General features: G+C 53.0%; 2 protein-coding genes across 2 annotated transcripts; both read left to right on the plus strand.

Annotated features, from left to right (window-relative positions):
- The first annotated feature begins 8,792 nt into the window (after positions 1 to 8,792).
- On the plus strand, positions 8,793 to 10,076 carry GSC2 (goosecoid homeobox 2). The gene is made up of 2 exons (XM_047098230.1): positions 8,793 to 9,404; positions 9,972 to 10,076. Exons 1-2 carry the CDS (start codon positions 8,793 to 8,795, stop codon positions 10,074 to 10,076), a joined length of 717 nt encoding a protein of 238 aa, XP_046954186.1.
- Positions 10,077 to 14,209: 4,133 nt separating this feature from the next.
- Positions 14,210 to 23,878, plus strand: ESS2 (ess-2 splicing factor homolog). Its single transcript, XM_047098250.1, has 10 exons — positions 14,210 to 14,373; positions 15,149 to 15,317; positions 15,405 to 15,506; positions 17,914 to 18,083; positions 18,462 to 18,579; positions 18,882 to 19,015; positions 19,733 to 19,835; positions 20,804 to 20,913; positions 22,885 to 23,000; positions 23,506 to 23,878. Exons 1-10 carry the CDS (start codon positions 14,242 to 14,244, stop codon positions 23,783 to 23,785), a joined length of 1,434 nt encoding a protein of 477 aa, XP_046954206.1. The 5' UTR covers positions 14,210 to 14,241; the 3' UTR covers positions 23,786 to 23,878.
- The last annotated feature ends 784 nt before the right edge of the window (positions 23,879 to 24,662 follow it).

The raw sequence follows: 24,662 nt of genomic DNA on the forward strand, positions 1-24,662 counted from the left end.
ACAATAGTCAGAAGGTGGAAGCAACCCAAATATCCACCTACAGATTTTAAAATGTGGCATATGCATTCAGTGGAACTCAGCCATAACCCTTAGTTGGCAGGCCCTGGGAGTAGGAGGAAATGTGGAGTTATTGTTTAATGAGTATAGGGCTTCTGTTTGGGATGATGGAAAGTGCCAGAAATGAGAGTGACTATAGTTACACAACATTGTGAATATACTTAATGCCACAGAATTGTGCACTTAAAAATCATTACAGGGGCTCCTGGGTGGCTCAGTCGGTTAAGCAGCCGACTTCGGCTCAGGTCATGATCTCGCGGTCCGTGAGTTCAAGCCCCACGTCAGGCTCTGTGCTGACAGCTCAGAGCCTGGAGCCTGTTTCAGATTCTGTGTCTCCCTCTCTCTGACCCTCCCCTGTTCATGCTCTGTCTCTCCCTGTCTCAAAAATAAATAAAACATTAAAAAATTAAAAAAAAATCATTACAATGGTAAGCTCTAGGCTGTGTACATTTTACCACATTAGAAAAAAAAATAATAATAGAAGAGCATGGGGCGCCTGGGTGGCTCAGTTGGTTGATCGGCAAACTCTTGATTTTGGCTCAGGTCATGATCTCAGGGTTGTGGGATCATGCTTAACATTCTCTATCTCTCTCCCTCTGCCCTTCCCCTGCTTGGTCTCTCTCTCCCTTCAAATAAATAAACACATAAATACATACATACAAACATACATAAATAATAGAAGAGCAAAAGGCTGAGATCACTGGACCCAGGGAATGTCACAATCCTTTGCCCAATTTCCAGCCAGTTCTCAGGCTCAGACCTCATCTACTGAAGTCTCCTTCACATGGGTAAGGATCCAGAAACACCATGAAAAGTGTATCTATAGGAGTGATGTCTTAATCCTTCTGTGAAAGGATCTGGGTCCATTTACTCAGGTGGTTGCATACTGGAGAAAGGGAAAACCTAGATCATTAAAAGTTTTTTTAAATGTTTATTTATTTTTAGGAGGGGAGGAGGGTCAGAGAGAGAATTCCAAGCAGGCTCCATGCTGTCAGCACAGAGCCCAATGTAGGGCTCAATCCCATGACTCTGAGATCATGACCTGAGTCAAAATCAGGAGATGGACACTCAACTGATTGAGCCACTCAGGCACCTTGGAAAACCCAGATCATTTTACAGCAGGCTCCACATTAATACTGGTACCAGGGACCCAAGATACCATCATGGCCCCCTGCTAGAATCGGGTGGAGGATAAGGTAACAAATGGAGAACTGGTTACTTTTCCAGGTTTTTTTTTTTTTAAGTTTATTTAGTGAACTCTCAAGATCCTGAGAACAAGAGTCACATGTCTTCTGACTGAGCCAACCAGGTGCCCCATCCAGTTTTTGAATATATATTTGCAACACACATATTTCACACTTGGCAGAACTTCCACAGTGGTTCTGATCTTTAGATTCAGATCTCTGTTGTAAGTGAAAGCTCCTGAACTACCTCCCCACAAAAATTAAAGAACCTAATGCTGCATCTTAAGAACAGCAGAGGTTAATGTCATGGCTAAAGACCTAAAGGATGCAGGGTGCTGATGTCTAGTAAAACCCGATTTAATTCGTTAGTCTGACCCTTGCAAAAACTGGATGGATCATATAGCACTCCTTCATGATAAAACACTCAAAAACAACTTGCAATAAAAGTGAACTTGCTCAGGGTGCCTAGGTGGTTCCGTTAGTTAAGCGTCCGACTTGAAGTCAGTGACTCAGGTCACGATCCCGTGGTTTGTGAGTTCAAGCCCCACACTGGGCTCTCTGCTGTCAGCACAGATCCTGCTTTAGATCCTCTGTCTCCCTCTCTCTCTCTGCCCATCCCCTGTTCATTATCTCTCTCTCTCTCTCTCTCCCCCTGTCTCCCTCTTTCTCAAATAAGTAACTAAATTTAAAAAATGAATTTTCTCAATCTGATAAGGAGTGTCTGAAAAATCCACAGCTAGCATACTTAATGATGGAGACAGAATCCTTTCTCTCTAAGATTAAGGGCAACATGAGAATGCCCAAGTTCACCACTTCTGTCCGACATTGTATTGGAAGTTGTAGTCAGAGCCATTAGGCAAGAAAATGAAGTACAATACATGAATATTGTATAAGAAGAAGTAAAAATGCTGTTCACAAATGACATGATCTTGTAGATAGAAAATCCAAAAGAATCCCCCAAAAACTATTCGAATTAATAAATGAGTCCAGTGGGTTGCAAGATACAAGATCAACGTACAAAAATCAATTGTGTTTTTATACACTTGCAGTGCACAATGGGAAAATAGAATTAAGACAACTATTCCATTTACAATAACGTCAAAAAGAATAAAATACTTAGGAATATTAGCGAAGAAGTGAAAACGAGATACTCTAAATATTATAAAGCAGTACTGAAATAATTTAAAGATCTAAATAAATCAAAACATCCCATGTTCACGGATCGGAAGGATTAATGTTGGTAAATTGGCGACACTCCGCAAATTGGTCTAGGCTCAGTTGGTTGAGCCACCTACTTCGGCTCAGGTCATGCTCTCATGGCTCGTGAGTTCAAGCCCCACATTGGGCTCTGTGCTGACAGCTCGGAGCCTGGAGCCTGCTTTGGATTCTGTGTCTCCCCCTCTCTCTGCCCCTCCCCCATTTGCGCTCTGTCTCTCTGTCTTTCAAAAATAAATAAATATTAAAAAATTCTACCTGGTCCGTTTGCAGAAACTCATAGAGGTGGCTCTAAAATTCACACTGAAATTCATGGGAACCAGAATAACTAAAACAACACTGAAAAATAACAAAGTTAGAGAGCTCAACTTCCTGATCTCAAAATTGACTGTAAAGCTACAGTTATCAAGACAGTATGGTTTTGCCATAAGGATAGACATACAGATCAGTGGAGCAGAATTCAGAATCCAGAAATAAATCCTCACACTTATGGTCAATTAAATTTCAACCAGGGGGCAAAAAAAATGCAATGGGGAAAAGAATAATCTTTTCAACAAATGATGCTGAGACAACGAGGTATCTATATGCAAAAGGATGAAGTTGACCTTTACCTCACATCATATATAAAAATTCACTCAAGGGGTGCCTACCTGGCTCAGTCAGTAGAGCATGTGACTCTTAATCTAGGGGTCATGAGTTCAAGCTCCATGTTGGGAGTAGAGATTACTTAAAAAATAAAATCATAAAAAAATTCACTCAACATCAATTAGTGTAAGAACTAAAACTGTAAAATGTATACTTTATAAAACCGCAAACCATTGGGGTAAATCTTCATGCTCTAGGATTTGGAAATGATTTCTGAAAATGTTCATTTATTTTTTTGAGAAAGATAGAGCGCATGTGCATGCATGTAAGGGAGGAGCAAGAGAGAGAGGGAGAGAATCCCAAGCCTGACTTGATCCCACAAACCATAAGATCATGACATGAGCCGAAATCAAGAGTTGGGCACTTAACCGGCTGAGCCACCTAGGCGCCCCAAGCCAATGGTTTCTTAGGTACAACACCAAAGCATTAAAAACAAACAAACAAACCAAAAAAAAGCAGAGGAAAAAAATGTGTTTATTCAAATTTTCAAATGTTATACTTCAAAGGTCACCGTCAAGAAAGTGGAAAACTACCATAGAATGGGAGAAGATTTTGCAAATTATATATCTGATAAGGACTTGTATCTTGAATATACAAAGAGCTCTTACAACCCAATGATGAAAAGATAAACCAAGTCTCTAGGACTCCAGTGGTCCTATGCTAGATGTTCCATGCTAGAACATTCCCTCAAAGTAAAGGACAAATTGTGCCCTGTACCTCCTATCACTAAGAAAGTACACACTGCAGGTTTCTTTGGGTTTGGGAGGCCTGACGTTCTGTACTTGGGAATACTGCCATGAGCGGTTTGTTGGCTCCACGCATGCCAGCTTTGCACAGAGCGCAGAGCGGAAAGAGGTCTGCAGCAGGTCCAGGCTTTGGCACAAGCAGCTCTGTGCCTGGCCCAGGGGTCTGGCGGAGCCCGTGGCGAATGCTATGGCAGAGAAAGTTTTCAAGTGGGGCCTCTGGCAGGTTCCAGTGAGAGAGCTTCGGTGCCAACTCTTAGAGTTCTCGAGTGAGACCATGCCACACGCCATTCACAAAACAGTTCCTGGAATGTTACTGGGCCCCAACAGGAAATGAGCATCTGACCTTGGGCTATTAAGTAACCACATGGTCAGGTGGCTCATCAGAGCTGAATGCTGTCAGAGGCACCAAGACTTTAAGGTACAATGGAGGTGCATTGCCAGGATCAGCTCTGAGCACATCTAGACACAGGTAAGCTGCACAAGCAAGTGACTGCCACCCCCTTGTGGCCCTGAATGACAGCAGTGAGGGGAAAGCCCTCCAAAGGGTAGAGCTTCTCCAGGGCACTGTATCATCCACGTAGTAAGGAGGGGAAAGTGTCTAGGAAAAGAAGATACGGAGCCCTGTTTGCCACAGTAAACAGTTGAGCTAGTAGCTTTGTGGGGGGGGGGGGCGGACAGAGCAAGAAGAGAAGTTTAGAGACAAGGAAGTCTAGAGAAGAGGCACCTAGAGAACTAGTGTGACACGTGGCAGCTCTTCAATTGGTGGACCCAGGGGTCCAGGTGGGACACCCTGCTCCCCGGTACTCCCAGCGACCCCACTGGGAAATTTGTGTCCTCATCCTAGAAACTTTAGGTTAGGTTCTGGGTCTCTGAAGGGGGTAATCTCACCAGGAACACAGTATGAGTGGCACAAAACATACACTATGACAGCTACCAGGCCACTCTGGGCTCTTCATGCCACCAAGCAAAAAGGCCCCCATGCTGGCAGGGGTACTGGATCCAGATCCTAGGAACAAGGATGTTTGATCTTCCCATCCACTGGATGTCCCCCTCCCCAGCTATCACCGAATGGCCCATTACAGCCAGCACAACCTGAGGAGGGCATGGTACCCAGGGGCTCACGCCCCCAGGGATGAGCATCTGGGTCATCAGGTGAGGCACCCAGACCTTCAGAAGTGCTAAGTGCTCCTGGGAGAGGGGGAGCTAGAGAAGGTGGTGGGGGGGAGGGGCGGGAAACACATGGCACCTGGTTACAGGCTCAGGACTAACTCAAGCAGCAGGGACCACAGCCCATCCAATAGCTTTCCTTTCCTATATATGTACAGAAATTGTGCCCAACCAGAACCCTGGGGATCTAAATGCAATGAACTTAATGTGGGGCTGAGTGTGGCAGGGCTGGGGTAAGTGTTCCCAGTGTGAGCTGGTCACTTGCAGGCGACCCTTTCTCTGGAGCATTGGCCAGACGGGAGCCACCTTAGTGAGAGAGACTGTGCACCTTGACCTCACTGAAGGTGGTCTCAGACCCCACCGGGCTGCGATGGAACCAGGATCCCCCTCAGCATTTCACCCTCCCCTCCGCCTCCTTCAGGTGCTAGCCAGAAAACTCCCCCCGCCCCGGTTCTTCTTCCCCACCGAAACCACTGACCTGTTCCCCAGACCTGTGGCCATTTTCAGTGTTATATAAATGGACTCGCGCAGTATGGAGCCTACTGAGACCCACTTCTCCCACTCAGCACAATCTTCTGACATGGCCCTGCACTGTTGCGTGTGTCACTCACTGCCACCCTGGGCCCCTCCCTGGTGTGGTGGACCGTGGCGTATTCATCCACTCACCAGCTGACGGGCATCTGAGTTGTTTCCAGGCTTTGGCAATGAGGAACAGAACTCCTCTAAACATTCACAGGACATCTCCTCAGCTGGACCATCTAACCCATAGGGGAGCTGTCCTACTTCCTGTGCTACTACAGGTGGCAATGTTGCTAGGTTTCTTGCCACTCCACACCAAGGTCTCCTTTCTTCCATCTTCCAGTACGATTTTTCTCACCTCCCTCTAAGACCCCACTGTCAGTCCCAGCAGGTCCTTCCTGCTCCCACCCGCTGTCCAGTCCCAAGGCCAATGCCATGTGACTTAGGGTTTGTATCGGCAGCATCCTATTCTGGTACCGAACCCATCTGGTCATCCAGAGCTACGCAACAGGCCACCTCAAACTCAGTGCTATGAACACATAACCCATCTCCTCTATCGTTAGCTTGGTTTGGACTCTCTTACGGCTACAGTGGATGGTAGCTGGGACGGGAGCCACCCCTAATGCTTCCTTGCTCACTCACGATGCTCCGTGCTAGCCGTTGGCTGGCCCTTCAGCTGCAGCTCCTGGCTGGAATACCTCCGCATGTGCCTCTTCCTGGGGCTGCTGGTGGCTCCTCACAGCACAGTGGCTGGCTCGAAGAGCAAGCATCCCAAGATGAGGGAGAGAGAGGAGCGGTATCACCTAGCTGTCCAATCTGGCCTCAGCAATCAGTGTCACTTCTGCGACCTTCTGCGCTCTGGAGGTTAGAAGCGAGTCATTAGGCCAGCCCATGTTCAAGGGGAAGGGAATTGGATTTCAGTTCTTGAAGGGAGAAGGGCCAAGGAATTCCTGGATATGTTTGGAAGGCACCAAGGGGTGGTGGGCCCCTTTACCACGGTGGACTGGTGAAGAGATGGTGCATTTACCCAGGTGGATAGGTGGGTAGGTGACACATTTATCAAGGTGAGGAAATACCAGGACATAGAACAGGTTTTTGGAAGATACTAGCCTGGAGCAGAGGGAGAGGTCAGGCCAGAGGTATCAACTTGGGAGTCATTGTCACAGAGGTGGTGTCTGAAGCTTCAAGGCTGCAGGAGGTGACCACCCAGGGTGGGAATGGGGAGGGATAGAGAAACTGCCAGGGCTGGGAGGAAGAGGGCACAATCTTCCTGATCACTGACTCTGTTGCCCCCATCCTGGCAGAACTCCAGGGAGCTTGATGGGTAGTCAATCCCCGTGTGCCTCCCCATGTGTCTCTCTGAACTAATGGTGATCATGCGGTTCTATGAGGAAGGTTCTGTGCTGGGAGAGGTTTCCCCCCGGATCCATGGGAAGAGATGGGAGGTATAGGGCTGTGGCAGCCCTATTGTAACCATGAGGCAGGCTGAGAGTGGCAGAGCCACTCACAAAGGTGACGGTTCCTTCACTGAGCATGTAGATTAACAAGTCCTGAGGTGCCTGGGTGACTCAATGTGTTAAGCATCAGACTTTGGCTCAGGTCACGATCTTGCGGTTCGTGGGTTTGAGCCCCACATGGGGTTTTGTGCTCACAGTGCAGAGCCTGCTTGGATTCTCTCCTCTCTCTCTGCTCCTCCCCGACTCATGCTTTCTCTCTCTCTCGAAATAAATAAACTGGGCAATAAAGAGTCCTTTTTTTAGGACTCGTGTCAGGAGTTGAGTCAGCAGGTTCTGCCACCTGATGTCCAAAGTCTTTTCACTGATACCAGCTTGGAGTCAGCAAAGGAGTCTGAACAAGGATGTGTGAAGTGGGAGGAGAGGCTGGGAATGTGAGTGCATTGCCCTGCAATGGCACCCACCATTCATGGAACCCCCACATGCCCAACCAAGTTCTAATGTTTCACACATAGTGATTGGTTGAGTCCTAAGAGCACCTCCTGAGTTAGATTGCTATTATGATGCCAGTTTATAGATTGGGAAACCAAGGCACAGGGGGGTGAAGGACACTATGGAAGGTCCCACGGCCAGAAAGTGACAGCTGGGATATAAACCAGGCAGTCTGTTGCTCTGTCCTGTGAGCACTAACCTTTTTCAGAGGTCCAGAGAAGAGCGTCTTTCGCTGAAGTGCCTGGCTGGCTGTTCAGTGCTACTTACTTGAAATGAACAGTCTTCACTGAATTTCACAAAGTACAAGTCATCAGCAATGTTGGGCAGCGTGACCTGGGATCAGGGGAGGAGAGTGTGGACAGTCGGACTGGCCTGAAGAGTAAGGAGGTGGACAGCCCATGCAAGCCATGCAAGCTTGAGAAGCATGGCTATGAAGAGGGTGGGGCAGGGGTGTTTAATGTTTTTCGGAGGGGATTCCAGGACATATAAGAAGCCGAAGAAGAGGTCGCTCCAGACCACTGGAGTGGGCCCTTGGATGGTGTCTGGAAGGCTCCCCTGACTCAGTGGAGAAGGTAGAGAGTTGGGGGCACGGGCAGTGGGGTTTCATGTTCAGTGATGAGCAGAGGTGGCTTCCTGCTCCACCCCCATTTCCTCCAGGAGGTTGAGACCCAGCTCCGAAATGAGTGGAAGCCACTGAAATGAGTTGGCGGCCAAAGAGCAGTGGGATCGTGGGGTTGCCAATAGAGTTGGGTCCCATTGAGGGTTGGAGCCTAACAGTCTTGGAGCCAAGAGATTGGCAGTTTTGGTGGGTTTCTCCAGACTTGCTCATACACCTCTGTAGGGCCCCAAGGGGATTAGGTGCTAGCCCTGGTTTCGGTGGCTACAGGAGGAAGTACCCAAGTGTTGGGCCAAGAGGCGCCAGGGCAAACGGGGGCGGGGGGCCTTCAAGGTCGGGGCGTCCTCAGGCCGCTGCTCCCAAAGCGGGGCGAGGACCGCCAGGATCCGCGGGGCCGGGGGATGCGGCCCTCCGCGCCTTCCCCGTGGAGCCTCCGTGCCCGCGAGTCCTGCCAGCCTTTCGGGGCCAGGAAGACCGACGCGGGGCTGAGGGCTTCCTGGTAGCCCCCTCCCCGCGGCCCGGCTAGCCCCCGCGCTGATGCGGGTAAGGATTTCCTGCCGCCGCAGACGAGGATTAGCGCGCCCCGGCCGGCGCGGCGGGATTAGTCCGCGTGGACTCCGCGCTCGGCCCGGGGATTACAGCGCGCTCCCCCCCGACGTATATATTCCTGCGGCGGTGGCCGTGGGGCCAGGCCAGCATGGCTGCGGCGGGGGGCGCGGTGAGCCGCAGGGGCCCCGGGCGGCCCTGCCCCTTCTCCATCGAGCACATCCTTTCCAACCTGCCCGAGCGGAGCCCCCCGGCACGGGCCGCCCGCACCCCGCAGCCCGCCGGCCACCAGAGCCCCGCGGAATCCGGAGAGCCCGGGGCGCCCGAGGCCGCGCCCTGCGCCTGCTGCTGCTGCTGCGGACCCCGCGCCGCGCCCCGCGGGCCCCCGGAGCCGGCCTCCGGGCTGGGTGAGTGGGAGCAGGGCGCGGGCGCGGAGGTCCTCCGGGCGCGGGGCGGTCTGGGCGGAGCTCGGCCCCCGCTCCGCGCCTCACCGCGCCTTCACCCCGCAGGCGCGCGGCTGCCGTGGCCGCTGAGGCTGGGCCCCGCGGCGCCCTTGCCCTTGGCTGCGCCCACGGGAGGCCCGGGGGCGCTGCCCGGCACGGGCGGTCCCGGCCCGCAGCGGCGCACGCGGCGCCACCGCACCATTTTCAGCGAGGAGCAGCTGCAGGCGCTGGAGGCGCTCTTCATGCAGAATCAGTACCCCGACGTGGGCACGCGCGAGCGCCTGGCCGGCCGCATCCGCCTGCGCGAGGAACGCGTGGAGGTGGGTGCCCGCCCGCCAGACGGCGAGAGGGTCCGAGCGGGCTGGCTTCCTTCCTCCTTCTTTTGAGAAGATGGCCCTGGCGCGAAAGCGGGAGGAGCGGGAGGCCCGGGAACCGCAGTGGGCCGCAGGGCCGGTTCCGGGGCGAGGGCGGGCGGGGCAGGCTAGTGTCGGAAAGTGTCACTAGAACTGGAGGGGAGATAAGGCTAGTTTTCTTTAACTTTGGCTTAAACTTTTTAATTCTCCCCGATAAATGAGACGCGCGTTCACGTGCCCGAATTTGGGAAGCTCGGAAAGAGCACCAAGCTGCAGAATGGGCGTCCGGAGCACCTTGGAGGGGAGGGGGGAAGGCACGCCGAGAGAGGGCTGGTCCGGGTGGGAAAGTGGTCCTCGTCCCGCAGCCCGAGCCGCAGCGGTTAAGAGACGGTGGGTGCCGCTGCCCCCGTGCCGGCTCTCCAGCCCTCTCCTGCCCGTATCCCTGTCGGGAAGCTGCCTGCCTGGTCCACTTATGAGGGTCCGGAGGGACGCGGGTCCCAGGGCTGGATCTGAGCGGTCCCTCCTGCTCATCAGGTCTGGTTCAAGAACCGCCGGGCCAAGTGGCGGCATCAGAAGCGCGCGTCAGCGACCTCGAGGCTCCTCCCCGGAACCAAGAAGCCCGCAAAGGAGAGCTGCTGATGGCTCTGGGAGCTACTCCCGGGCTTGGCCGGGTCCTTTGGGGCCGGCTCAGGGAGGGGACAGATCGACCCGAAATGGTGCTGACAGAGGACACCTCTTCCCGCCTGCAGGCTTCCTGCATCCTGCAGCTAGTGCTCAAGGCAGGAGCTTCTCTGCCAGACAGCAGAGAAGCTCCCGTGCCCACCTCCTGTGTCACCTGCCCCAGGAAAGGAGGGAACGCTGAGCATCTCCAGGTGCTCTCCTTTCCAGCGACTAGGGTCGGGGAGATTCCCCGGGAGCTGCAGCGGGGTGGGGGTGGGGGGTTGTTGGTTGCTGGGAGCAGGGCACAGAGCAGATAAGCTTCCTCAACTCCCCACCAACTCCAGGACAGGAACCATCCCCTTGTCAGGAGGGCCCAGAATCCTCCTCTCCCTCCTGGGGTATGCTGATTTCCCGCCTCTTCTCAGCATGGACATAGGTCTCTTGACATGGCCAAGGGGGTGAAGGGGGTGTTCTGTGCATTCTGGGGTTGTCAGCTCGCATGGCCTGCACTGGGCCTTCCTGTCCAGAGCTATAGGATAAGGACATTGGATGAGGTCATCTCCAGAAGCCCCCTACCCTGCCCCTTAATTCTGTGAGCCTTGCCTGGATACTAGGAAATAAACAAGCAACTACAAACGGCACAAAAGCAGTCCAAAGTTCGAAGTCCACCATGACTTCACTCCCACATCCAGGGGGTGGGGGCCAGCTGGTCTTGGGGAGCACAGCCCAGTGAGTCCTCAGTTTCTGTGCTCCCCAGCACAGCAGACTACCCCACAGATCTTGGCCTAGCACCCTGGGGGTCTGCACTGGCCTTTAGGTACTGAACGGGTAGAGATCCTTGGCCTCCTCCTTCTGGGGGATTTACACGCTATGTGTCTGCCATCCTGTTGGGGCAAGAGGAGGTTTGACTGGGGAGGATGCACCACACCCCCTGCCACTGCCTTGGAAAATCTGTTTTCCTCTCCAACATCCCAGCCCTAGGGTGAAGGACAGTGTGGAAATGAGGCGTTCACTCTCCCCAGTAGGCCTGTACGGTGGGTTCAAGGCACCTAACACCATCATCTGGCTTGGGGACCATGTTCTGCCTCCTCACAGGTCCTGGAAGAAATTGGGGGATGGGGTATCTGAAAGGAGACACAGTCCATTCATTAAAGGTGCAGAAGCTGAGCAGGCATGACGTCCCCAGCCAGTGCTGCTCTAACACTGCCGGATGCCTCCAGGACAGCAGCATTCACCTCCACCTCTCAGGATGCACACTTCTGGCTGTCACAAAGCTCTTTTCCCCCGAACCCCGGCCTTATCCTTGGATACTTCCCAGCCCTCCTGCAGAGCTTCCCTGCAGTTTGGAACACCCTCATCTCTGGGACCCCAGCCCCCCATTGGCTCTTTGTCATTGTAGAGGGCAGCCATAATCAGAGCTCCATTTCAAGGGGCCAGTGGCTATACTGTCCTTCTGATTTCTCTCCTTTCTCTCTAGCTGCTCCTTGGCAGGTTCACCCCTACAAGCTGCCCGTTAACATAGGTGTCCTGCAGGCTGGACCCAGGCATGGCCCTCTCTTCTCCATTCTCTCCTTGCTTTATCACTGCCTCTTTTAGACTCCAATTCCCTTCTGTCTTCCACATTTACATCTCCAGCCCAGGCCTCTTCCCTTAACTAGATACTTCTGTCCATCTATCCCCTTGACCTCTCCATGTGGAAGCCTACTGTGCCTCAAAATCACCTTGTCCATGGCAAATTCTTCCCCTGTGCAAACCAGGTGCATGAACCAGAGGACTCGCAATTACCCACACCCCTCTCCTCCCTCACCCACCATCCCAGGCCAGCAGCAAATCCATTTTTCTTCCAAAAACAATCCCAGAAGCTATTTTTTCCCCAGCTTCAACAGTACCAACCTGATGAAAGTGCTGTCATCCCTTACCATGACCATTGTAGGTGCCTCCAGTCTTGTCCACCTGCAGCCACTCTGTTTCCTCTGTAATTCATTCTCCATAAAAGCCAGGGTGCAAGTTTGAACCTGCCTCTCCCCTGCCTACAGCACTCCAAGGGCTTTCCGTCGTTCTTAAAGATAAAACTCACTGTGACCCATGAAGCCCCATGCAGCCGGCCCCTGCCCATCTGGCATCATTTCATACCTCACTGCTCCTTGCAGTCTGTGTGTATCAAAAGCTCTCTTTTGCTGCAAGACCTTTGCATCCGCTTTTCCCCTCTTCCTGGTCAGTGTCTGTTCATCCTTTGGATCTGCAACCATTTCTGGCCCTGGGGAGACTTCCCCTCACTGCCCCCTAGGTAAGATTCCCCAACAACAAACTTTCTTTCTTTCTTTTTTTTTTTAACACCTGTCTGCTGCAGTGTTTTAAAGATTTTTAAGTTTATTTATTTTGAGAAAGAGAGAGATTGAGGAAGGGGCAGAGAGAGGGAGAGAGAGAATCCCAAGCAGACTCTGTGCTGTCAGCGCAGAGCCCGACCTGGGGCTAGAACTCACAAACTATGAGATACTGACCTGAGCCAAGATCAAGAGTCAGACACTAAACCAACTGAGCCATCCGGGCCACACACTCCCGCCCTGCCCCGTTGCAATTTTATGCTTGTTTGTGGGATGATGCAACTAGTGTCTGTCTTCCCCATTTGACTGTCAGTTCCACAGGGCAGGAATCATCAGCATGGGGTTTCCCAGTGGGTGAAGGAATGGCTGCCTATTATACTAAATCATTACGGGGAAGAACTTACTTGTTTGATATAGTTCACAACCTCTTTTGGAGAAGAAATGATCATTTTTGAAAAAAGCAGGCAATTTTCTGGTCCATTTCAATGAAAGTTAGTCCTCTTCTGGGAAGCCCACTCGTGTTCAGGAACCGAATATTTTTTTTTAATATTTATTTATTTATTTTAAACTTTTTAAAAAATTTTTTTAACGTTTATTTATTTTTGAGACAGAGAGAGACAGAGCATGAATGGGGGAGGGTCAGAGAGAGAGGGAGACACAGAATCTGAAACAGGCTCCAGGCTCTGAGTTGTCAGGACAGAGCCCGACGAGGGGCTCGAACTCACGGACTGCGAGATCATGACCTGAGCCAAAGTCGGACACCCAACCGACTGAGCCACCCAGGCGCCCCAGATGTTTATTTATTTTTAAGAGAGAGAGAGAGAGAGAGAGAGAGAGAGAGAGATCACAAGCGGGGGAGGTGCAGAGAGAGAGGGTGGGTACAGAGGATCGGAAGCAGGCTCCTGCTGACAGTAGAGAGCCTGATGCAGGGCTCAAACTCACGAACCCTGAGATCATGACCTGATCTGAAGTTGGACGCTTAACGGACTGAGCCACCCAGGCGCCCCAGGAACCGAATAATTCAAAAAAAAAATTTTTTTAATGTTTATTTATTTTTCAGGGAGACAGAGACAGACTGTGAGTGGGGGAGGGACACAGACAGAGGGAGACACAATCTATAGCAGGCTCCAGGCTCTGAGCTGTCAGCACAGAGCCTGATGTGGAGCTCGAACTCACAAACTGTGAGATCATGACCTGAGTCGAAGTCAGACGCTTAACCAACTGAGCCACCCAGGCGCCCCGGAACCGAATAATTTTTAACCAGACATTTCTTTATTGGACCATCGCATTTTTCTTTTCTTCTTTTCTTTTCTTTTTTCTTTTTTTTTTTTTTTTCTTTTTTTTTTTTTGTTGTTAGATAACTATCAAGAAGAAATTGTCTTAGTGGTCTTTTCTGGTATAAAGTTTGAATAAAAACTTTGAAACGAGTATATAGCCAAAATGTGTTTTTGTTAATGATATAGAAGCATACCCAATGATTATTTTCGAGAAACCGGAATTTCAAGGCCTTTCAATTTAGCAGTGCTGGAATTTTTCAGGATCAGAGTGAGTGACACGCCCCTTAGCCTCCTACACCATAGCGCCCTCTGGTGCCCATAGTCCAGATTCGGAGGACCACAGCGGGGAGGGGCGAAGACTACAACTCCCATAAGGCCCAGGGATTATAATGGCGTCACCACGGAGCGCGGGCTGGTCTTCAAAATGCGCAGCTCTTCCATTGGTGGGTTGTTGCAAACGCCTGCGCAGCTGGCGCAGTTCCGCCCCCGCCGTCTCCGGACCGTGTTACGTACCTGTGCCGCCCGAGCGGCCCTGGGATAGCGATGGAGACGCCCGGCGCATCTACCCGGGCCCTGCTGCTCCCTGCCGCGTCCGGGCCCCGGAGGAAGCGCGCGGCAGGGGAGTCGCTTGCGACGAGCAAGCAACGGGTCCTGGACGAAGAAGAGTACATCGAGGTAAGACCTCGATGAAGACGCTAGCGAATTCTAGGTCCCTTCCCCGCCTCGCGCTCTTCTCGGGCCCCTCCTCTCCGGTCGTGGCAGTCTCGTCCCCTCGGGGAGGTGGAGCAACTTGAGTCCGTGCTTTTGGGGTGTGGGCAGTTGGAGAGCCAAATAAGAACAGTGCAGAGTGAGGTGTCTTGATGGGGGAGGCACTAGTAGTGTTGTTAGAGGAGAGTGGGGGCGGTTTATTAAAGTAGGAATGTGGAAGGATGGTAGCAAAGAGGACTTTCTAACAGAGCTGTTTGTTTTTGGGAAGCCTCTGGGACAGACAGGCAAGTGGCATTAGTGGACAGCTAGGTGCACAGACGTGCAGCCAGGAGCAAGGTCTGGCTGGAGGTACAGATTTGGGAATCTCAACCAGTGCTGCTGGTGGGGGTGACAGGCTGAAGTCATCCAGGTAAGGGTTCAGATTGGAAATAGGAGATTACAGGTGGAATGAGGTGGCAACACCCACCTTGGTCCAGCTAGTGTGGAGGTGGAGCCAGTAAAGGAGAATGAGAGTGACCAGTGAGGGGAGAGAGAAGGGTTTCATAGAAATCAGGTGAACGTTTAGTAATGTTAGGTGTTGCATTAGATCGTAAGGGATGCTCATCGTCATTGGAAAGTGCAGGTAACCTCAGAAGATCATTGGGTTGGACAGAGGTTGGGGGCATCAGCAAGGACCTTAGCATGTACATTGGTAGACGGAGAGGCAGGTGTGAACTATGACTTTTATTCTGACTTCTGACAGGGCCTCCAGACAGTCATCCAGAGGGACTTCTTTCCTGATGTAGAAAAGCTGCAGGCCCAAAAAGAGTACCTGGAGGCTGAGGAGAATGGAGACCTGGAGCGGATGCGTCAGATTGCCATCAAGTTTGGTTCTGCCCTGGGCAAGATGTCCCGAGAGCCCCCACCGCCCTGTAAGAGCAACAGTGGGTGGCTGAGAGGGGAACTCCTCCTGAGCCGATGCCTTGGACTGGCTCTAATCCCTACCCCCTTCCTTCTAGATGTGACTCCAGCCACATTTGAAACCCCTGATGTGCACACAGGCACCGGAATGGTGGGCAACAAGCCCCGGGGCCGGGGCCGAGGCCTGGAAGATGGCGATGGTGAGTGAGCGGTTGGGTTTGTCTAGAGTCTTATCCTATGTGGCCCTGAGGGGCTGGTTCAGAGGCAGATCACATCTTGTCCCTGAGGGCTCTGTTTGCTTACATGGCAACCCATGGTGCCAAAGAGCACTGGTCTAGGAGACAGAAGATCTGGGTCCAGCTCCCAAACACAGGGCAGTTCTCTGAGCCTCTGGTCCTCCTCTGTGGAATGGAAATCTTGCCACCTCTCTCACCAGCCTGCTCACTGTGTGGCAGCCCAGTGGGCTTCATGGGCCTTGGAGGGCCCCTTTTCTGCTGTCTCCTTACAGTGCCTCAGGGCCTCTGCACTTGTGTCTTCAGAGTTAGTCTCTTCCCCTGGATAGCTGCGCATCTCACACCTTCTCTCCCCTCAGGTCTCTGCTCAGATGTTACCCATTCAGGGAAACCTTTCCTGACCACTGTCCCCCCCGCCCCCCAACCACAATGTGAAGTTACATCACCTTTCATGCATGCTGCCTTCCTGCTTGGCTTTGTTTTCTCACTGCAAGACATGGCACCTAAAAAGGCATTTCTTTACGTATTGCTTCTTCTCTCCACAAGAGCTTCTTTGTCTCACCTCTGTGTGTATACTTTGCATCCAGAACAGTACACGGTGTGTTGTGGGAATAGAACAAATGAAAGAGTTGTCTTCCTCAGTGCATGTATTGGGGATCGTGACATGTTCCAACTTTATGAGGGATTTTTTTCTAGGAAAGAGCATTTTGAGTCCTGTTGGACATGACTATACTACGTGCTACAGGACTTTCTCATGATCAGTTGATTATTTTGTTCTTAGTAGAACATCAGTGCTCAGACAGATAAGATGCTGTTCTCTACCAGGTTCTAGTGTGCAGTGCGTTGTGTGTCTACACGGACAAAATATTTTCTGCTTCAAAATCCAGCTCTTTGTGGGGCCCTGGGTGGCTCAGTCAGTTATGTATCCAACTTGGGCTCAGGTCATGATCTCTCAGTTTGTGAGTTCAAGCCCCACATTGGGCTCTGTGCTGACAGTTTGGAGCCTGGAACCTGCTTCGGATTCTGTGTCTCCCTCTCTCTCTGCCCCTCCCCTGCTCGTGTTCTGTCTTTCTCTCTCTCAAAAAAATAAATAAAATGTTAAAAAAAAATTTTTTTTAAGTCTACTTCTTTGTGCCCTTACCATGGTTTGTCATGTTGTGTCCTTGGAGTTTGATTCTCTACTGCAATGTGGCAGATGCATCACAGGCAATTTGCAGATTCCTTTTCTTTTTTTTTTTTTTTATTTTTTTTTTAAATTTTTTTTTTTTCAACGTTTATTTATTTTTGGGACAGAGAGAGACAGAGCATGAACGGGGGAGGGGCAGAGAGAGAGGGAGACACAGAATCGGAAACAGGCTCCAGGCTCTGAGCCATCAGCCCAGAGCCCGACGCGGGGCTCGAACTCACGGACCGCGAGATCGTGACCTGGCTGAAGTCGGACGCTCAACCGACTGCGCCACCCAGGCGCCCCCAGATTCCTTTTCTTTAAATACGCGTTGTCAGTATATCTAAGAATCATTTCGGTGACCTAAGTGGTAGGTACCATCATCATTCACATTCACAGGTGAGCCGAGACTCAGGAAAGGAGGTCTCAGGGCTTGTTGGTGGTGGAATAGGGTTTGAGTTCTCTTTCTGCCTCTGGGTCTTGAGCTTTTAGCCACTGTACTTTGTTCAGTCTAGGAGTCTGTGTGTGGTCAGGACTCAGCAGAATGGGAGACAAAGCTCTCCACCTAATGGGCCTGCTGAAGTGTGTACCACTGTGCGCAGTGCGATGGGACCTCAGTAGGGGTGCTCCTTTCTACAGCGGTGGGAGGGGCGGCTGGAGTCGCGGCCCAGTGCCTGTGAGGCCCCATCTAGAGTACTGGATCATACGGGGTCCCTGCCATCAAAGCCTGCTAGCAGGTTAGGGGGTTTAGGTGACAAACCATCCATCTGTAGCACAGATACCAGGAAGGGAGGAGCAGGCAGGGTAAGAAAACCCAGGGATGGAGGGAGAGCTTGGGGCTCTGAAGGTGGATCCTACAGGATCAGCACAATTTTGGCAAGGCAGGACCTGACTGTGATCACCTGCCTTTTCTGTAGCCCCTGGATGTCACTCTTCTGGTCTGAGTCAGACATAACATTTCACCTGACATCCAGCAGTTGAGGAGAGCCCCTGAGTGCTCCCTGGGCAGTTGGCAGGGGGAGAGGGGAGTTGATTCTGCCCCTAGGAGGGGAATTGTCTGATGTTGTGGGCTCTCATCAACAGACCCGCAACCAGGGTGAGGGTTCCATCTCTGCTTATGAGGTAGCCTGGTTCCTGAGATCTTGTGACTGCAAAGCAGTGTTGATGCTGTTTGTGATTCTGTGTCATCCCACCTATGCTCCTGAGCAGGAGAGGCTGGAGAGGAGGAGGAGAAGGAGCCCCTGCCCAGCCTGGATGTCTTCCTGAGCCGGTATACAAGTGAGGACAATGCCTCCTTCCAGGAGATCATGGAGGTGGCCAAGGAGAAGAGCCGGGCACGCCACACATGGCTCTACCAGGCCGAGGAGGAGTTTGAGAAGGTGTCTTTGTTGTTTTTTTTTTGTTGTTTGTTTGTTTTTTTAATTTTTTTTTTTCCAACGTTTATTTATTTTTGGGACAGAGAGAGACAGAGCATGAACGGGGGAGGGGCAGAGAGAGAGGGAGACACAGAATTGGAAACAGGCTCCAGGCTCTGAGCCATCAGCCCAGAGCCTGACGCGGGGCTCAAACTCACAGACCGCGAGATCGTGACCTGGCTGAAGTCGGACGCTTAACCGACTGCGCCACCCAGGCGCCCCTGAGAAGGTGTCTTTGGGTACAGGGGCACAGGCATCCTCTGTCAGGATGGAGGGAGTCCTGGGGCCAGGGGCACAGTGCCTGGGCACCTCTCTGACCCTCACTTTTCCCCTGTGATGCAGAGGCAGAAAGATAATCTTGCACTTCCGTCGGCAGAGCACCAAGCCATCGAGAGCAGCCAGGCCGGTGTGGAGACCTGGAAGTACAAGGCCAAAAACTCCCTGATGTACTACCCAGAGGGTGAGCAGGCAGGGCTGGCAGGTGGCATGGTGTGGGACAGTGTGTTTGGATCTGGCCTTAGGGTGTGCGTGTGGGTCTTTGCTCCCTAGCATACTGGGCCTCGGAGGTGCCCTGGTCTGTCTCGGGGCAGAGGAGCCTGTGTGTTGTCAGTGAGAGAGTGAGGCCGTCCCCTGCTTTACTAGGCCCCGTGCTTCTGTTCACTGGGGAATGACTTAGTCTCTACCTCAAGCCTTGAGTGCAGGGCAGTAATGGGGACTCCCCACCCCCTCTGACACCGCTGCCATCTTGTCTCCACCTGCCAGGTGTCCCTGATGAAGAACAGCTGTTTAAGAAGCCAAGGCAGGTGGTGCATAAGAATACTCGCTTCCTCAGGGACCCCTTCAGCCAGGCCCTGAGCAGGTCCCAGCTGCAGCAGGCCGCCGCCCTCAATGCCCAGGTGAGTGGCAGGGGCTGGATGTGGGCACAACCTCTCTGATCTTGGCTTCCTTCATTAAATTAGTACCGTTCTTGGGTTTGGCAGAGACTAGCAGCGTGGGAGTATTTGGAGCTCCTGTGCGGCAGGGTCCTGAGCCTTTTCTCGACCGTATGGGCTTCTACTGGGGCCAGAGATGTTTGGTGGGTCAGTTCTGCCCCTTGTCCCTGGAGGACAAGGACGTGAGAGAAGAGACGCTGCTGGGAGCCAGTCCAGTCTGGCCAGACCCACACCTCTGTACCAGGCAGGGCAGGGGTAGGTGGGGTGCGCAGGCTGGGGCGCAGTGAGGCTTGGTGGGGCAGACAACAGGGGTTTGTGGGCCTGGGTGTCATGGTGCAGTGGTGACTCCAGGAGAGGGAGAGGCAGGAAGTGAGGAGACTGTTTTGTAAGCTTCTATAGGTACCTGTGGGAAAGAGGTCAGAGCACATGTGTGCCAGTGGTCAGTGTAGTTTCCTGGGGGGGCCTAAGTCGGTAGTCCCTGAAAGCAGCTTTTGTGGAGTCTGGCCTGAGGCCAGAAGGAGGGGAAGCTTCTCTTCTGATACCTGCTCTGACAGGTCCTCAAAATCTTTGCAGGGGCCAGGGTCCTTCTCTCTCCAGCTGTTCCTGTGCATTTGCCCTTCAGCTAGCTGGCGGGAGCAGGCTTGACTCCCCCTTAACACTGGTCTGTCTTGTTTGTTCCAGCACAAACAGGGCAAGGTGGGCCCTGATGGCAAAGAACTGATCCCCCAGGATTCCCCCCGAGTGGGCGGGTTTGGATTTGTTGCAACCCCCTCTCCTGCCCCTGGTGAGTAGTGGACCCTCTGTCAAGCTGGCCCCCTGATAGGACTGCCTGTGGGGAGGTGGGCTGCTCAGTTGGCTCTTGGCACCCTTGACATTTCCCCATGTCTGCCCTGTGCCTCATATGACTCAGAGACCCAGTGTCCCACCTGCGCAATGACAGGGCTGAATGGGGCTATGGGCGGGCTGGATTCTTAGGGAGACCTGATTTGAGATGTGTGAGTCCCAGCGCATTCAGCCTGGCAATCTTCGTGACTTGCCCTGAACTTAGCAGGACAGACTGGTTTTGCTGGGGACCAGGGGTGTCGGGGCTCTACTGGACAGACTGGCTGCGGCAAGCATGCTTAAGGGCACGGGGAGGCTGGGCAGGGGGAGGCTAAGTGTAGGGGCATAGGGAAGAAGCTCTGGGCTCCAGCCCTGCGTGACCTCACACAGGAGATTTATGAGACTTGGGGACAATCTCATGGTGCAGGTGGTGTCCTCCTGCTCTCCCGAGCATCGTCCTCTGTATTTTGGGCTGCTGGTTGCTGTGACATAGGCCAGGGTGTATGGAGGCACTACAGGTTTGTGCAGGGTCCTGGGAGGTTTGGGTGCTCTGAAAGCCCCCAAGTGTCTCCCCACCTTGGGGTGGCATGCCATAGCAACTTCTAGGTGGCTTCCCTGGCCATGTGCTAGGATGGGGGCCTGGCTGACCCAGCCTGGCTTCTCTGGGGAGCCCCCTTCCCAGGCTAAGCTCCACAGCTGTAGGGGCCTGGGCTTGCCTTGGGCTCAAAGTAGCCTTGGCATTGTCATCTCAGAGGGCAGAGGTACCAGGTCCCAGAGTCCCAGGGAAGGATAGTGGGCCAACTGCCAACCTTGGTGTATGTTAGCTGGGATGCTCATGGTGGGAGCTGGCTGTTGTAGGAGAGAGGGCCTGGCAGGACCCCCACCCAGATCCCCTGGCCTGAGGTAACTGTGGGCTCTCTCCATCCACAGGTGTGAACGAGTCACCACTGATGACCTGGGGGGAGGTTGAAAACACTCCCTTGAGAGTGGAAGGATCTGAGACCCCCTATGTGGACAGGACACCAGGGCCAGCCTTCAAGGTGGGTCATGGTGAGGGGAGCTCAGATGCGACCCTGAGAGGGCATGTGGTCCTCTGAGAACTTGTAGCTCAACACACAGAGGATGAGCTAGCTCCCACTGGTCAGACTAGAGCCTACTGAAGGGCCAAGCCATGCTCCAGGCTGCATACCTGCACAGGTACTGCACTTCAGAATAGGACCAGAGCACTAAGGACAGGTGTGGTTGGACGGAGGGATTCGGGTGTGAGGTCAGGGCACCAAAGCCATGGCCCTTTGAGTCTGCAGGCCTGTGGACTGGGGAGGGCCCCAGAACCCCAGTGTTCTGTGGGATGTGGTTTGTGTCTTCAGGGGGTTGCGTGTTTACAGAGAGAGGACTCTGGTTACAGGACAGCATGAATCAGGAGGCACTTGTTATTTAGAAGTTGTCAGAGTGGGGGAGTTACGAGGCCTGGAGCAGGTAGGGAAGGGAAGCTAAGTGCCAGATGGTTTGTATAGATGGGATGGCCTAGGATGGTGTGGGGCCCCAGAGAGGCTTTGGGAAGGCAGCGTGCTCTGGTCTGCACAGTTTGTTGGGGAACCCGAGTGACATAGTTTAGAATGTGAAGGAAGAGAAGTCGCTGGAAGCTGGGAGCATGCTGTCCCGTTCTTGGGGTGCTGGGCCAACACTCCCAACGTGGAGTGCTAGAAGATCACAGGAGGTGGAGGTCAGTGATGTTGCAGAGGGCAAAGGGTGTGGGGTTACATCACGTGCCTTGAAACCCCAAAGAGTCAGACACAGAATTTGGGATTAATGTAGGTCTGTTGCATGGGGAGCTGGGTCACACATGGTCTTGAACTGGCCCCTCTGAACACTTGCAGTGGTCAGTTTGAAGTGCAACAGAAAAAGAGGTCTCATTCACTATAGCAGCAGAAATTTAGAACGACTAGCAATAGTTAAGCTCTTGTAAAGAAACCACAGGCGAGTGCTGCAGACTTCCGTAAGGAAAACTGCCGGAGCGTGCGGGCCCTACCGGGAGGCCTCCCTAGCATAGCTCCGCTCATTCTCCCCCTGAGAAGCAACGCATGTCTAGACAGAACGTGTGCAGAGGATTTTGGCCCCTTGGTTCTTAAACTTGCCTGGCACACAAGGATAACCAAGGAAAACTGAAGAGAGGAATGACAGGGAGGAGCGTGTGCCGGCAGGTGTTAAGGCATGCCACAGGTATAGGTGTGTCAGAAGTCTGCTCCTGGTCCTAGAGCCAATGGGGCAGTAGGGAAGAGATTCTGAACAAAGCTTCGTCCAAATCAGAATTCAGGGTACACGAGAGACAACAGCTCAAATTGTGCTGAGTAGTAGAGTATGTGGAAATGAAGTTCTTGATACATAAGATGGAACGAGTTCCTGGAAGCAGAAATATTAAGTGTATAAGTCAATGTAAGACACTTAGAAGAAAATATAGTATTTAATCTGATTTTAAGGTAGGAAGGGTTAGATCTTAAGGGAAGTGAGGTTTAGTTTATACTGTACGAAGTGATAAATACAGCAAAAAAAAAAAAAAAACACGTAAGAGAAACTGAAAGCAAATAACTGAGAGGGAATTTTTATGGCATAGCTTAATGTAACTGATGTGGGTAAAACACTAAATAATGAACAAGCACTTTAATAGAAAAAAAGAGGCCAAGGATGCATCTCGGGAAGTTCTGCAAAGAAATACAGAAGGTCAATAGATGTTAAACAGAAAGCTGTTTACTCTGGTAGTCACAGAGAAGCCGATTCAAAAAGACCCCTTTCTTTCCTAAAAGACTGTCAGAGGTTCATAAGTTGGCAGTGCTGGCTTTTAGGGGTCCGTGAGGACAGGCAGGTGGGCAGTTCAGGCAAGCTTTTTGGGGGGCTTTTAGGAAGGTGGCAGTGGGTTGTGAGGATCATGGGGGCCACGAAAAGAGGCAGGTGCCCCACCAGCAAGGGACTGCCTGACTCGGTGGCAGGCTACCCACAGACTTGCTGTCATGTAGATCTTGGAGCCGGGCCGCAGGGAACGGCTGGGGCTGAAGATGGCCAACGAGGCTGCAGCCAAGAACCGGGCCAAGAAGCAGGAAGCCTTGAGGAGAGTGACGGAGAACCTGGCCAGGTGAGGCGTGGCTGACCTGTGTGGGTGGGGGTCTCTCCCTGCTCCCACATGGCCCCACCCCCTGCACATGGATGCGCAGTGTGCAGGGCAGGCCCAGGCGTTCTGTAGTGGGTCCTATAGCAGCTCCTCTGGTCCAGGGCATGGCCTGTTTGAACCAGGATGCAGGGCCCCTCTCCGTCTTTTCCTTCTTCAGCCTCCTTGGCACAACCCTTAGAGACACCTTTGGGCCCCTTGTCCCGCTATGAGCTCCTGTCAGCGCTTTGGAAACAGGTGTATCATTCTCCTTGGAGAGAGTTGAGGTCCATCCCAGCCCCACAGCCAAGGGCAGCACTACCACTGAACCTTAAGTTTGACTACACTGCTGTGTGCCAGGCCACCTGGTATCCTCAGCCTGTAATGACCATGCATCTCCCATGTATCTTCCTGTGGGGCCATGGGAGGCCCTGCTGCGGTGGTGCCCACATGGGCCTAATGGTGCCTCATTCACCCACTTCTTCCATCCCAGCCTCACCCCCAAAGGCCTGAGCCCAGCCATGTCTCCAGCCCTGCAGCGCCTCGTGAGCAGGACAGCCAGCAAGTACACAGACCGGGCCCTGCGGGCCAGCTACACCCCATCTCCAGCACGCTCAACCCACCTCAAGACCCCAGCTGGTGGGCCCCAGACCCCCACGAGCACGCCGGCTCCTGGCTCTACAGCACGCACCCCCCTCAACCAAGATCCAGCCTCCATCACGGACAATCTGCTACAACTCCCTGCCCGGCGCAAAGCCTCAGACTTCTTCTAGGGCCAGGCCCGGGTCGGGCCTGTGGAAGCTTTGTGGAGCCTGCAGGGCAGCTGCCCACTCAGCAGAGGACTCCGGCCTTCTGGGGACCCAGGCCCGGGCCAGAAATGGTGACTGTCCCAGGAGCCACAGAAGAGATGCCGTGCCTCAGCCAGACTGGTACAAAACTTGGCCCTCACAGCCCTTGGGGTGCATCCCACGGTCTTGTTCGTACTCTTTTCTATCAACCGCCTGTCTGTTTTTATTTAGCTGTCATTAAAGAGCACCTAGCACCATCTGGCAGGCTTTTGTGTCCGGCCTGCTCTGCACGGCCCTTAGGCGGCCCTCGTGCCTACAGCACGGTCTCAGGACTGCAGGCCTTCCTGGAAGGAAGCTTCTGGGTGAGGTGACCCTTGGAAGACCAGGGTGTCTGGCCTTTCTTGCCACTACCTACATTTCTTTCTGTGGCACCCCCGAGGCTTGGAACCTGCCCTCTGGGCTGAGCTCACAACACATTGGGCCCTGCCCCCCAAGTTCTTTCCCTCTGAGGGAAGTAGGGAATCCTTGAAAGTTTCCATGCCCCTCATGTTCTGCTGGGGCTCTGGGTCCAGGTCTCCAGCCTCCCCAGCCAGGCCCAGCCCTTGTGGTTTGCTGGTGACAGGGCTGCACAGGTCCTATGTGTCAGACGGCCCCTCACGTGAGGCACCTTCCCAGTGGCCTCAGCGTCACCTCCAAGTACCTGGTCTCCAGCTCAGATGGGGCAGGGCTGTCTCTGTCTTCCTGCCCTTCCGTCTCCCAGTGCTCTAGGCGCTGCCTTCCATACACTGCTGAGTCACTAGCAGGAGCCGTGGGTAACAGTAACCTGGGTCACCGTGTCAGAAGCAGTGGGGCCAGGTCCCAT

Source organism: Lynx rufus, unplaced genomic scaffold, assembly GCF_022079265.1.
Source record: "Lynx rufus isolate CCGP_SWC_20201006 ecotype Redwood Valley unplaced genomic scaffold, mLynRuf1.p SCAF_45, whole genome shotgun sequence".
In the NCBI taxonomy this organism is placed as follows: domain Eukaryota; kingdom Metazoa; phylum Chordata; class Mammalia; order Carnivora; family Felidae; genus Lynx; species Lynx rufus.